At 34.7% G+C, this 15041-nt stretch overlaps 1 protein-coding gene across 1 annotated transcript in view; it reads left to right on the top strand.

The window, feature by feature from the left end:
- LOC111640466 (ionotropic receptor 93a-like) overlaps window positions 1-7777 on the top strand; it is a 33445-nt gene extending 25668 nt beyond the window's left edge. Inside the window, exon 10 of the mRNA XM_023386476.1 lies at window positions 7604-7777. Coding sequence (XP_023242244.1) covers window positions 7604-7777 — 174 coding nt within the window. The remainder of the gene's footprint in view (window positions 1-7603) is intronic.
- Window positions 7778-15041: the final 7264 nt, after the last annotated feature.

Raw genomic sequence — 15041 nt, forward strand, 5'->3', positions numbered from 1 at the left:
GGACAGGATTAAGGCTTAACACTTCCATCAACAATGGAAGTGTTAAGTAACAATAAAAGTTTTAAGTAACAATGGAAGTGTCAACAATGGAAATATTACGTAACAATGGAATTGTTAAGAGAAAGCGACGTGCGATACACAGATGCAGTTTTTTCGTTTTTGAGGGAAATTGAACATATTTTTAGACCCATCTAAAAATTCTCTAATTAGTCTGGAAACAAGGGGACCCAATTCTTGCATTCTGTGAAAACGGGTAAGGTTGACTGTAGCGTAATAATCTTTATCTAAGTTATCGTTACTTTTGCCCGAGCAACGTCGGGCTCACCTGCTAGTTAAAATGTAAAATTTTTGAATATTTTAAGCAAACTTCTTATTTAAGCGATTTTTGTGTCTATATAGTTTTTCCGAGAATCACATTACACTAAATTGAGGTATGAAAGTGTAAGTGAATCTCTTCAGTTTTATGAACTTTCTAACATAATAGATTGATATTTATTCTATATAATGCAAATGTTTACTATGGAACAGTGGTAAAGATCTAGAACAGCGGTTCTAAAAATCACTACTATTTCAAGAAAGTAGTGATTTTACGACTACTGTTCCAAATATTTACACAGCTACCGCAAATACTTCGAACACTATTTCGTGTTTGGAATACTTTTAGCATAGACATTTATATGACTATAAGAACAAAAATTCATCATATACTGCTTCTAACACGGTCTTTCTACATTCATATACTTGTATGAAATCACACTACTGAAAAGTCACAATTCGGAGATAACAGCAAGACAAGTGATCTAAGTTATATATATTTTTTATAGGTAACTAGCTGCAAGGACCCGCTTCGCTGGGTTTTTATTTGTATGTAATATACTTTTATATATATATATATATATATATAAGACTGTTTTTCTAAGTAATCTAGAATCTAGCTGCAAGGACCCGCTTCGCTGGGNGAGGCACCACTGTATGTTATTTTTGGTCGCGTGTTCCCTATCCCTATTTACTCTATGTTAAAATTACTTCGTTTAACGCTGTTTCGCTTAGCGCTTTGTTATCTAGGAACGCATCACCGCATTAAGCGGGGTCTCACTGTAACTGAATGATTAGGAGATAGCACAGGTTTCTCTTCGTACTTCTATCCAAGAAAACTTGATGAAAAACAATTAGTAAATGTATGTAGTTGTGTAAAATCTGTATATATAATTGTTTGTGAAATGCCTTTCGGCCATTAGTAATGTAATAAATCTCATTTGAAGTTTTTCAATGTAAACTATGTCTATAATTATTAAATGGTTTGCCTACTTAATTTTATATTTAGGACACTTCCAGATTTCTGAATGAATTCTGTAATACAGTATTTTCAGAATTTTTCTTTGCACGAAATGCATGAGTAAGTAGATTAAGATTTTTCAACTTAAAATTGAACTTGGTACTTTAAAATAAATACTATTTTTGTTCTTTCCATTAGATTTAAATGCTGCTACTCATTTTAGGTCATAATTTATCTATATCTATCTATCTATCTATATATATATATATATAGATAGATAGATAAATTATGACCTAAAATGAGTAGCAGCATTTAAATCTAATGGAAAGAACAAAAATAGTATTTATTTTAAAGTACCAAGTTCAATTTTAAGTTGAAAAATCTTAATCTACTTACTCATGCATTTCGTGCAAAGAAAAATTCTGAAAATACTGTATTACAGAATTCATTCAGAAATCTGGAAGTGTCCTAAATATAAAATTAAGTAGGCAAACCATTTAATAATTATAGACATAGTTTACATTGAAAAACTTCAAATGAGATTTATTACATTACTAATGGCCGAAAGGCATTTCACAAACAATTATATATACAGATTTTACACAACTACATACATTTACTAATTGTTTTTCATCAAGTTTTCTTGGATAGAAGTACGAAGAGAAACCTGTGCTATCTCCTAATCATTCAGTTACAGTGAGACCCCGCTTAATGCGGTGATGCGTTCCTAGACAACAAAGCGCTAAGCGAAACAGCGTTAAACGAAGTAATTTTAACATAGAGTAAATAGGGATAGGGAACACGCGACCAAAAATAACATACAGTGGTGCCTCGTATAACGTACGCCTCGAATAACGGACGGTGCGAACAACGGACTTTTCGTTCGACAGTTACGTGAGGCGAACATTTCTGAGAACAAGTTGCGAACGATGTTTCTACTCTTTCGCCATTGCCAATAACAATCTACTATTTTTAGAATAAATTAGTATTATTAGAATATATTATTAATATATCTGAAGTACAGAGCTCCCGTTGGGATTCGGCTTGCTCCCTTGTTTATTACATACTGTACATCACCTCAGTGCAGGGTATTTATATTTATTCAAGTGTTGTGCAAATCATAGCTTCTAAAAAAACGGAAAGGTGATTTCAATTGAAACAAAGCAAAAAATAATCAGGAGTGAAAGTTGACAAAAATTTCCTTGTCAAATGGGGAGAGGTTCAGGAGTTTACCAACACTCATTATCCAAACAGAGCTGAGGCCAACAGGATCAATGATCTCTACAATGACACCCTTGCCCGTCATTTCCGACAGGTGTTGAAGAAGAGAGAGAAACAGACCACCTTGGACATGTTTTTCAAGAAGCCAGCAAAGAAAAAACAAAATATGGAACAAGAAGAGTTGCCCCTGCAAGTTCCAGTAGCCTCTCCTGAATCTGACTCCGATTAAAAACCAATAAAAAGAGACCTGCTGCAATGTGTAAAAAGTCTGTATCTGTATGAATGTGTGAAGAAAGTGTTCCTCCACCTCCTCCTCATAACAGCTGACTACCGGCATAATTGGTGACTGCTCCATTTTCATTTTGTTAATGGTACAGTACGGTTACTTTATGCTGCGAAACGAATTATTCGTTTTAACATGTATTTCTATGGGAAAATGCGTTTCGTATAACGGACTTTTCACTTAACGGACGTGCACCTGGAACGGATTAACTTATTTTTATATTAATTTGTATAATAATATATGCTAAATAACGCATAAATATATGAACAAAGAAATGTAAAGTTCATTTTTTGTGATGAATGTTCTGACTTTTATGAAATTCTTGTTCTTCTGCAATAAAGTCGTAAAGTTTCATTTGTCGCTTTTTTCTTTCCTTAAGCAATTGTCGGTAGCAGAAGATCGCATCCAAAACGCCTCGTTTTGCTTTTTCACTCCTTTCAAAATCTGAATCATTCGCTACATTCGGTTACCTTACCGAACTTTAACTACAAAAATCTGTAGAGAAATTGTTTGGGTTCTTCGTTTCAGAATCTGTTTTTCAGTTCCACATGAATTCCATGTTCTGCCATTCTTGAAGGTGGTCGTTGGTAAGGCTCTCACCAGAAACCTGCTGTAACTCCTCAATATCCTGCTCGTCTATATCTCCTAGTCCTACTCTATCGATTAGGTTGCGTTTGATCAACGTAACGATACAGCAATAGCTCTTCTGGTTCTATCCAGAATTCTTGGATACCTTCAGCCATAACTTCTTCCAGACTTCGTTCGTGAATTTATCAATTAATTCTTGCTAAGCAAAGTCGATATTCGCTTTGGCATCCACGATGTTATATTTTTTTCCAAAATTGCACCAAACAAACATAGATTTAAAAAAAGTATACTTTTCGCCACCTTTTGCTGATTGGTTCGTGTTCGCAAATAATTGTATTATATACGAATCAATGAAATGCCGCGATAATTTAAATCGGCGCAAATTTTGAGCATTTTTTAGGCTTTAAGCAGACCGCGTTATATCGAATTAGCGTAAAGCAAGGCAGCGTTAAGCGGGGTCTTACTGTACTTTTTGTCTTTTTTTCTTTGCTTTAACCATATAAACAGATGACACTCACGACAATTTCATGAGCCTTTGCTTTGGACAAATGCTACGTCTTATATAATGTAAAATACAGTAATTAGACTGCAATTTTAAAATTGTAGACCTACATATTCTCACTGTTGTCAGTCCGCTGTCGGTCTGTCTGTCGTCCTTAATCTTGAAAACTGAGTTAGATAGATGAAAACGAAGATTATATGTAGAAAGATTTGGGTCAGAGACTTCGATAAATTATACACCAATTTCTGTATATGAATATAATTATACACGAATAGTTTAAAAATTGCAGCCCGTAGTGTGAAGATGTCATATTAAATAAACGATTTTTAAAGAATAAATTCTTGGTAAAAATTACGACTTTCAAACACAGTTAAAACCTACTACATTTTATGAGTACATTTCTGAACATATGATGCAATATATCACTTGGTTAATTACAGGTATAATATTAGCAGTTATAGTCTCTATTTAAGTAAAATATTTTGAAGTATACAAGATATGCTTTATGACTAAATACGATTTAACTGATATAACGAAGCAAGACCCAAACTTTTTTATTTATTTTTAAATTATTGTAAAAAATCAAAATAAATTTTCTAGTCATTAGTCATTCTTATTTATATACAGTGCATGACCATAATCTGCTTTTACGAGAATAATTTGTCTTATAATTGTTATTGACATACAGTATATGCAGTGAAAAATAGTTGTTCCTGATGATTGGACACGGCGAGGAATAAAAATATGTTTAGTATCTCTAATGTAATTTTTACTTTATTAAATTGTAATTTCCTGTCAGCCCTTTTTTACAAAGAAATGTTATATTTTTAATTGTGTTGGAATTATCACCTGTGGACACTTTAGACTGTTTTACATATTTGTGCAATGTAGTAGCCTACAAAGAAAGGTCATCTCTGCAATGAAGAATAGTTGTTCGTGGTGATTGGACATGGCGAGCAATGAAGATATGTTTAGATCTGTAATGTAATTTTTAGTTTATTAAATTATTATTGAGATAGTTTAACTTTGATTGCTGGCTGCAACTTTTGCTAATTGATTTGAATTATCGTTTTCTTCAGTGTTATTTTCAGAATAACCAAAAGCTGTAATTTATATTGCTTGACGTCGAAATTCGTTGAAACTTATAAATGATAGCTTGATTATAGTTATATATATATATATAACTATAATATAACTATAACTATACTATATATATATATAAATTTATTTGTGATTATGAATTCACTCTAGACAATTCTGCTTATTATACTATATACTGTAGTCTTGTTCTAAGTTGAATTTACTTACCGAATAGTAATAATATTCTACAGTAAGACCGTTATACAGTAGACATGATCATACACTGCAAATAAAATATTATAAATTACAAATGATAATTTATTTAGTTTTATATTATTATATTTAAATAACTTATCAAATATAGTAGTAATATAAAAAATTCTTGCTACATTATGTATAATTAACACAGTTCTACTCAACTTCAGTCAGTTTGACACATAACCCAAGCAACAATGCATTTAGAATGTTTGCATAATTTTACATATTAATTAAGTAGGGTTTGTTTAGCGTAGAATCCAATAGTCTATATGTATAAGGACTAATAAACATTCTTATTGCTAGTAACAACTTCTAACGAATTTACACTGATATTAATAATTATTATATTAAGTTTTTTTCTCAGTGAAATTATCCATAATATTTATACAATATACATACTGTAAGCAAAAACTAATTATTACACATTCTGACCTTGCGTAAAAAAATAATTATATTCATTTGAAAATGTGGCTTGTAATTATTTCTGTTTTATATCTATATTTGTTGATTTTATGATGATTTGTAACAAATAATATTGTATAAAATTATTTCATTCCATTTGTAAATTTTTTATTACAAGTATATTTTATTACATATATTATTTATAAGAACAGTACATCTACAATAATTTCTGTATTTAGTAATGTTTAAATAAAAGTCATAAAAATCAATTTTTACTACTCACTATATCGTACGATATTATTTATCAAATAGTGGATGACCAATAGTGGAATGCCAACTTGATTTAAGTATCAGCCTACTGCTCAGCGGGGAGCGAAATCGAATTTCCAGAAAAGCCTTCTAGAAAAAAATTTCTAAAGGGTTTCGGTCAGTTTGTTTGTTTAATTTACGGCAACGCAACACTTGGGCGATCTTCCTAGAGAGATGCCTTCCACACGGCCGTATTAACCAACATTGGGGCCCTAGACCTTTTCTTCTTACCGGGCCACCTCCTGGCTCTTTCAATTAATAAATCTTGTTAATATTATTTATATTAAATCGCATACGGACTGCAGCTGCTTAATAAAAACTAAAAGCAAAATTATTTCACAATATTTTACAGGATGTTAAGAATACATATAGTTAATATTATTCTTATCGCTATGAAAAAATTCTAAATTATTGGGAGTTTTACTTTCAATAAGAAGAAAGATAAGAACACATTTTCTTTAAATTTTAGAATTCACAATAATCATATAAAGAGCAATATATTTTTGTTTATTTGTTTATTATATACAATTGTCCAACAAAAAGTAAACTACAGTAGACCCCCTAAAACACGGGTTTGTATAAGACGGATTCGTAAAACATGCCAAAAGAATCTTGTATAACACGGTAATAGAATGATTGTCACGGTAATAGATTGTCACTGGCGACTCGTGTCTTGACAGGATTCGTCAAATCTAGACCAATAGTGGACATTGCACACACCGTTGAGTTTAAACGTACAACGGACCTACTAAAAAACATTTATTATTCAACGGCCATAAAAATTATATTTCTATTAATGATGTCTCGAAAGCTCAGCGAATTTTTTGCAGAAAGAATAACTTATAGGAAACACGAGCCCGCCGTTTGGTGCGCTGCTCCGCGACGAAAACAAGCTTAAGCAATGGCGTCTTCAAACGGTGCGCACTCGTTAAGTATTCCTACAACTTTTAGTTTATAGCGTAGTTTATATGGATTATTCCCAAAAAATTATACGTGTTTTGGAAATGTTGAGTCAAATTATTCTAGAATCGGTTAATTTTATGGAAGGAAACCTTTCAAATAGCCGTAGTCACTAAACTGCACACGTGCCGGGCTGTGATTGGCTCATGTATTTAAGTGCCTCGTACAACACGGAATTCATATAACACTAAACGTATCTGCCGTGTTGTAGGGGGTCTACAGTATTTTATTTACAAATCTTTTAAAAATAGACAGTTTGGCTGAACCCTAGACATTTGTTTCATTTGTCTATGCAATGATCCAGCCCTGACCTTCCGGCAGGTCGTTTTAAGGGAAACTGGTCCTATTTTGGCGTTACAGACATGGAAAAAACCCAGAAGACTGGCCAGCCTGTCTGAACGATGCGCGAACCCACGAACGAACTCGTGTAAAGGTTACGAAGACAGCATGGCCACTGGTGTGCTTCACGGTCAGTCTCAATCCTGTTGGTGTATTGTGGATCTACTGAAACAACGATTAAAGTAAGAAAGAATGCTCCCAAAGAGCAGAAAATATATTTTACAATATATATGTCGTATTATTTTGCAGTCGTAGTCGTAAGGTCGAGTGTAGGTTGAACAAGACAAAGAAAATTGGAGACCATAAAATAACACGTCCGTTCACTTTCGGGTCCTCACTCGAAATCCCCTTATTTNTCGTTTTAAGGGAAACTGGTCCTATTTAGGCGTTACAGACATGGAAAAAACCCAGAAGACTGGACAGCCTGTCTGAACGATGCGCGAACCCACGAACGAACTCGTGTAAAGGTTACGAAGACAGCATGGCCACTGGTGTGCCTCACGGTCAGTCTCAATCCTGTTGGTGTATTGTGGATCTACTGAAACAACGATTAAAGTAAGAAAGAATGCTCCCAAAGAGCAGAAAATATATTCTACAATATATATGTCGTATTATTTTGCAGTCGTAGTAGTAAGGTCGAGTGTAGGTTGAACAAGACAAAGAAAATTGGAGACCATAAAATAACACGTCCGTTCACTTTCGGGTCCTCACTCGAAATCCTCTTATTTTATTGGTGCTGTTAACTTCATTCCAAAAGGGACGAGAATAACAAAGTAAAATACAAAAAATATATACAAAATTTACAAAATTTTAAATATGTTAAATGTCCCCCTCCTAAAAAGGCGACATCATGGAGCCTCAGGGAGGATAATATTGTATAAAATTATTTCATTCCATTTGTAAATTTTTTATTACAAGTATATTTTATTACATATATTATTTATAAGAACAGTACATCTACAATAATTTCTGTATTTAGTAATGTTTAAATAAAAGTCATAAAAATCAATTTTTACTACTCACTATATCGTACGATATTATTTATCAAATAGTGGATGACCAATAGTGGAATGCCAACTTGATTTAAGTATCAGCCTACTGCTCAGCGGGGAGCGAAATCGAATTTCCAGAAAAGCCTTCTAGAAAAAAATTTCTAAAGGGTTTCGGTCAGTTTGTTTGTTTAATTTACGGCAACGCAACACTTGGGCGATCTTCCTAGAGAGATGCCTTCCACACGGCCGTATTAACCAACATTGGGGCCCTAGACCTTTTCTTCTTACCGGGCCACCTCCTGGCTCTTTCAATTAATAAATCTTGTTAATATTATTTATATTAAATCGCATACGGACTGCAGCTGCTTAATAAAAACTAAAAGCAAAATTATTTCACAATATTTTACAGGATGTTAAGAATACATATAGTTAATATTATTCTTATCGCTATGAAAAAATTCTAAATTATTGGGAGTTTTACTTTCAATAAGAAGAAAGATAAGAACACATTTTCTTTAAATTTTAGAATTCACAATAATCATATAAAGAGCAATATATTTTTGTTTATTTGTTTATTATATACAATTGTCCAACAAAAAGTAAACTACAGTAGACCCCCTAAAACACGGGTTTGTATAAGACGGATTCGTAAAACATGCCAAAAGAATCTTGTATAACACGGTAATAGAATGATTGTCACGGTAATAGATTGTCACTGGCGACTCGTGTCTTGACAGGATTCGTCAAATCTAGACCAATAGTGGACATTGCACACACCGTTGAGTTTAAACGTACAACGGACCTACTAAAAAACATTTATTATTCAACGGCCATAAAAATTATATTTCTATTAATGATGTCTCGAAAGCTCAGCGAATTTTTTGCAGAAAGAATAACTTATAGGAAACACGAGCCCGCCGTTTGGTGCGCTGCTCCGCGACGAAAACAAGCTTAAGCAATGGCGTCTTCAAACGGTGCGCACTCGTTAAGTATTCCTACAACTTTTAGTTTATAGCGTAGTTTATATGGATTATTCCCAAAAAATTATACGTGTTTTGGAAATGTTGAGTCAAATTATTCTAGAATCGGTTAATTTTATGGAAGGAAACCTTTCAAATAGCCGTAGTCACTAAACTGCACACGTGCCGGGCTGTGATTGGCTCATGTATTTAAGTGCCTCGTACAACACGGAATTCATATAACACTAAACGTATCTGCCGTGTTGTAGGGGGTCTACAGTATTTTATTTACAAATCTTTTAAAAATAGACAGTTTGGCTGAACCCTAGACATTTGTTTCATTTGTCTATGCAATGATCCAGCCCTGACCTTCCGGCAGGTCGTTTTAAGGGAAACTGGTCCTATTTAGGCGTTACAGACATGGAAAAAACCCAGAAGACTGGACAGCCTGTCTGAACGATGCGCGAACCCACGAACGAACTCGTGTAAAGGTTACGAAGACAGCATGGCCACTGGTGTGCCTCACGGTCAGTCTCAATCCTGTTGGTGTATTGTGGATCTACTGAAACAACGATTAAAGTAAGAAAGAATGCTCCCAAAGAGCAGAAAATATATTCTACAATATNATACGACATATATATATATATATATATATATTTATGTCCTATTATTTTGCAGTCGTACTCGTGGGGTCGAGTGTAGAGTGAGCAAGACAAAGAAAATTGGAGACCATAAAAACACGTTTATTCACTTTCAGGTCCTCACTCGAACTCCCGTTATTTTATTGGTGTTGTTAACCTCATTCCAAAAGGGACGAGATTAATAAAGTAAATTACAGAAGAATACATACAAAGTTTACAAAAATTTAAAATATGTTAAATGCCCCCTCCTGAAAAGGCGACATTATAGAGCCTCAGGGAGATTGGGCTGGGTGTTATACAATTTATCGGCTTGAACTCTAAAGTTGGTTGGATTATAATACGGTATAATTTTATCTACATTTACAATATCGGTTAATTTATTTAATGATTGGACAGGTCTGTCTATTTCTACGTTACAAGGAGATNCCCCTCCTGAAAAGGCGACATTATAGAGCCTCAGGGAGATTGGGCTGGGTGTTATACAATTTATCGGCTTGAACTCTAAAGTTGGTTGGATTATAATACGGTATAATTTTATCTACATTTACAATATCAGTTAATTTATTTAATGATTGGACAGGTCTGTCTATTTCTACGTTACAAGGAGATACTATCCTTAATATGGTGAAAGGTCCATGATACTTTGGAGCAAGTTTTCCTTGGTCGGGATGGATGAAGGTTTGTAGTAGCATTTGATCTCCTAAAGTTTGGAGTTTGATGTTGACTATTATATTTATCTCCGTTTTATTCGTGAGCTATTTCAGTTCTTTCGGTGGCAATCTTACGTGCTTCGCTGAGAGAAGGATAATTCAAGTTGTGAGGTGAATCAGGGATTTCTCCGTACATCAAAAACATTGATGGGAATCCTGTTATAATATAGGGTGTTTGGTTATATTTTTTCACCACGTAACATTTGAGTCCAGGATCGTTTTGGATTTTCTAAATATTTTATTTTTAGTCTAGAGACAAGTGTGGCGTTTAGTCTCTCAACTATCCCGTTGTGCTGTGATCGCCCAGCACTTGTTAGATGTTGTTTGATTCCATTCCTTTCTAAATATCTTCTGAATCTAGAGGAAGTAAATGAAGGTGCTCTATCAGTTAGTAGACGTTTTGGGCTGCCTGTTTGTAATATTTTGCCTAGACAATCTATGTAGGCGTTTATAGAAGGAGATTTGGAAAGAAAACACCAAGCAAACCTAGAAAAGTGATCGATGACGACATGAAGGTAGCCTTTAGTAGATCCGTATCTTTGCATTTCAGAAACAGTGTCCATAGATAACATGTCAAATGGAGTTTTTGATGAGGTAAGTCATCTAACAAGCCAAACTTTTTATGGTTGTATGTCTTTGCTTTCTGACAAACATCACAATATTTAACAAACTCTACAACATCGTTGATGACATTCGGCCAATAGTAACGTGGACTGATTAGTTTCAGCATCCGTGTTATACCTGGGTGACCATAGTGTGCATGTGCCCTGGATAGCACCTTGTACTGAAGCGATGGAGGTATGACTTTCTTTATAAACCCCTTCTTTCTGATACAGATTACATCTTCATGATCTCGGAAGAACTTGGGTGAGGTGAGTAATGAGTTATCCTGGTTGGAAAGGACTTCCTCAGTGGTAATAAAATGGCTCAAGGGGGCTCTGGATAAATAATCAGCTTCTATATTCTGGCTTCCCTTCTGATGTTTAATGTCATACTGATACATGCTCAGTTTCAAAGACCATCTAAACAACCTTCCAGATGGGTTTTTTATACTTTTCAGCCAATGTAAAGCTTGATGATCAGTGTGTATGGTAAAATAGATATCATGAAGATAAAAGTGAAACTTTTCAATAGATGCTACAATTGCAAAGCATTCTCTCTCACTAACGGTGTATCTTTTTTCATATTTACGTAAAGACCTGGAGATATAAGCAATAGGAAGTAATCCTTTAACAGGGTGTTCCTGTTTCAAAATACTCCCTATACCATCTATGCTAGCATCTGCATAAAGATGTGTAAAAAGCAAAGGGATAAAACATGTTTAAGATGGGTCTGGAGATATGTGCTCGTTTTAATTTCTCAAAAGATTCCTGACATTTAGTCGTCCAAGTCCAATTTTGATTTTTCTTTAAGAGTTTATTTAGAGAAGCTCTTAAATTTGCATAATTTGGAATAAATCGATGGTAATGGTTTATGGACCCTAAAAAGCCCTGTAATTGTTTGATATTAGTTGGACATTTTAACTTTTGTGTAGTTTCTATATTTGATAATGAGGGGGAGTAACTTTCTGGTTTGATGTTGAATCCACGGTAATTAATCTTAGATCTAACAAATTAACATTTTTTAACATTTAAGTAGAGACCTTCCATTGAACATAATTCAATGGAAGGTCTCTACTTAAATGTAAAATGTTTTAGGTATTCATCCACGTTCTGACTAAAAATTAACAAGTCATTAAAATAATTGATGAGAAAAGGAATCTATATTTATTGAGGATATTTTTTAAAACTGGCTGAAAAATTTGGGGTAAAGACTTTAAACTAAATGGTAAACGATTCCACTGGAAGTGACCAGAATTCGTTACAAAATCAGTTAGTTCTTTGTCTTCAGAATGGAGAGGAACCTGCCAATAGGCTGACAGAATATCTACAGTAGAAAATATTTTCGCACCTATAAGTCTATCCAGCAGCTCATCTATTCTGGGAATACGTTCATTGTTAATTTTAATAATCTCATTTAACTTCCTATAATTCATACATAGTCTAGCTTTTCCCGCATCACTTTTCTTAGCTAATGTGACTGGGGCAGCGTACAGGGACGAAGATGTTTCAATTAATCCCGATTTTAGCAATAGTTCCACCCGTTTATCAATCTCTTCTCTATCACGGTAAGATGTTCTGTAAGGTTTGAGTGTTATGGGCCTTTTGTCCTTAAGTAATATTCTAGGGGAAGCTATTTTTAGGGCTAGCACTGAAAACTTTTCAGCAGAAAAAACTTCCCAAAATCCTGAAATAATGCTGTTCAGCTTCTACTGGTGTTCATCCTCGAGATTAGGGTTAACAACATCCCTAATGTTAAAAATATTTAGCAAAGATTCCTTTAAGGAAGTACAGTAGAACTATCCCTATCCCTAGAAGTTCCTGCTGCATTCTGAGCCAAAGGAGGTGGGAAGACAAGGTTAGGAGCCTGAGGGGTCTCCTTCTGATCTATCTCATATAAGCTATTACTATTGTTACTTATGCTATTACAAGAATGACTATCTCTACTATAGTGACTATTTGTAGAACTAGAGTGATTTGAACGTACTTCAAAAGTAATAAGGTCACTAATAATGTTAGGATAGTCTGATTTTGGGAAATCTAATTAAGACTAGAATCTATGACAGGACTGAATTTTCTAATGTCTGGATAAAATAAAATTAAGTAAGGTAAATACCTGAATACTACATGTAAAGTAATGCTTTTTGCCAAGCTACCATTAGCCATGCTAGTGGTAGATCCTTCAGCTGTAGTGATAATTTTCACATCCGATTGATATTGAAAGTATTTGGATAAATTATTTAATAGTCTTTGAGATATAAGGCTGATGGAACTTCCTGTATCGATAAGCGCAGGCATCGTCTTGTACTCCATTAACAGTTAGTAGTAGTCAAGATGGTGAAGTTGGTTTTGATTTATTTGCTTAATTAATTAATTAAGATACCATGTGTATGTCTCTGTGAGTAGGAGCTGAATATCTTTGGGGGCAGTCTCTTCACCAGTGCTGGGCTGGTAATCCCTGCTTATAGCAAAAACAGCAAGGCGATGGTGGTCTGCTCATGTGATGTACCAAATTTCTGTACTGGGGTTGACTCTGTAATGGAATCCAAGATGGCGTAGTTTTCTTTGTGTGCGGCCATAACAGTACCTGGTTTTTGGCAAAGTGTTGAGATCCTGTGTAATTTTCTCGATTCGGTTTAGTTGCTGGATGATTTTTTTTCTGGGTTTTCGGAGGATGATCTGCTTCTTTTTGAATTTTTATTAACTTAGTAGAACATTGTTCTTGGAAAGNCTTCCTGTATCAATGAGAGCAGGCATCGTCTTGTTCTCCACCGAAACAGTCAGTACTAGTCAAGATGGTGAAGTTGGTTCTGATTTATTTGCTTCCGATACCATGTGTACATCTCTGTGAGTAGGAGCTGAATATCTTTGGGGACAGTCTCTTCTCCAGTGCTGGGCTGGTAATCCCTGCTGATAACAAAAACGGCAAGGCGATGGCGGTGTGCTCATGTGATGTGCCAAATTTCTGTACTGGGGTTGACTTCTTGGTGGAATCCAAGATGGCGTGCGATGTTCCAAATTTCTGTACTGGGGTTGATCTCGTGGTGGAATTCAAGATGGCGTCGTTTTCTTTGTGTGCGGCCATGACAGTATTTGGTTTTTGGCAAAGTGTTGAGATCCTGTGTAATTTTCTCGATTCGGTTTAGTTGCTGGATGATTTTTTTTCTGGGTTTTCGGAGGATGATCTGCTTCTTCTTGAATTTTTATTAACTTAGTAGCCTTCTGAAGCCATTCGACAGCGGTGGTTGGCGGTGCGGCTATCATATATTTTTCAATTTCTGCATTTATGCCGGCATTGAGGCCTGTAATGGTCTGTTGCATGTTTAACTTAGCTTTTTCCGCCAAGGAGGTGTTGTCTCTGTAGTAAGTTAATATGTCTTCTTCTCGCTGGTGTCGTCGATTTACAAACTCGGTGAAGTAATCTTCTTCTTCCTGTGGAATGTACTCGAGTAATTTTTGTTTAATTTTGTTCCAATCCGTTTCCTCTACTAAATTTTCACAAAAATAGTCGAAAGTTTCATGCTGTAAATACTCTGGTATGTAAAAGTGAAGCTCCTGTTCGTCAATCTTTTGTCTCGCCGCTTGCTTCTCAAACAGTCTCATCCACGAAGTCAAACTTAGCTTTCCACGTGGGTTAAACGGTATAAGATTTAGTTTAGGAGAGGTAGAACTACCTGTTTCTGGGATGGATTTGTCTCTAGATTTACTCATGGCTGGTACTAAGGTAATCCTGTCGACTCTTATAAATTGTCGTATTATTTTGCAGTCGTAGTCGTAAGGTCGAGTGTAGGTTGAACAAGACAAAGAAAATTGGAGACCATAAAATAACACGTCCGTTCACTTTCGGGTCCTCACTCGAACTCCCCTTATTTTATTGGTGCTGTTAACCTCATTCCAAAAGGGACGAGATTAACAAAGTAAA

The sequence above is a fragment of the Centruroides sculpturatus genome, unplaced genomic scaffold, assembly GCF_000671375.1.
Source record: "Centruroides sculpturatus isolate CEXI.00-Female unplaced genomic scaffold, Cexi_2.0 scaffold1147, whole genome shotgun sequence".
NCBI classification, from domain to species: Eukaryota; Metazoa; Arthropoda; class Arachnida; order Scorpiones; family Buthidae; genus Centruroides; species Centruroides sculpturatus.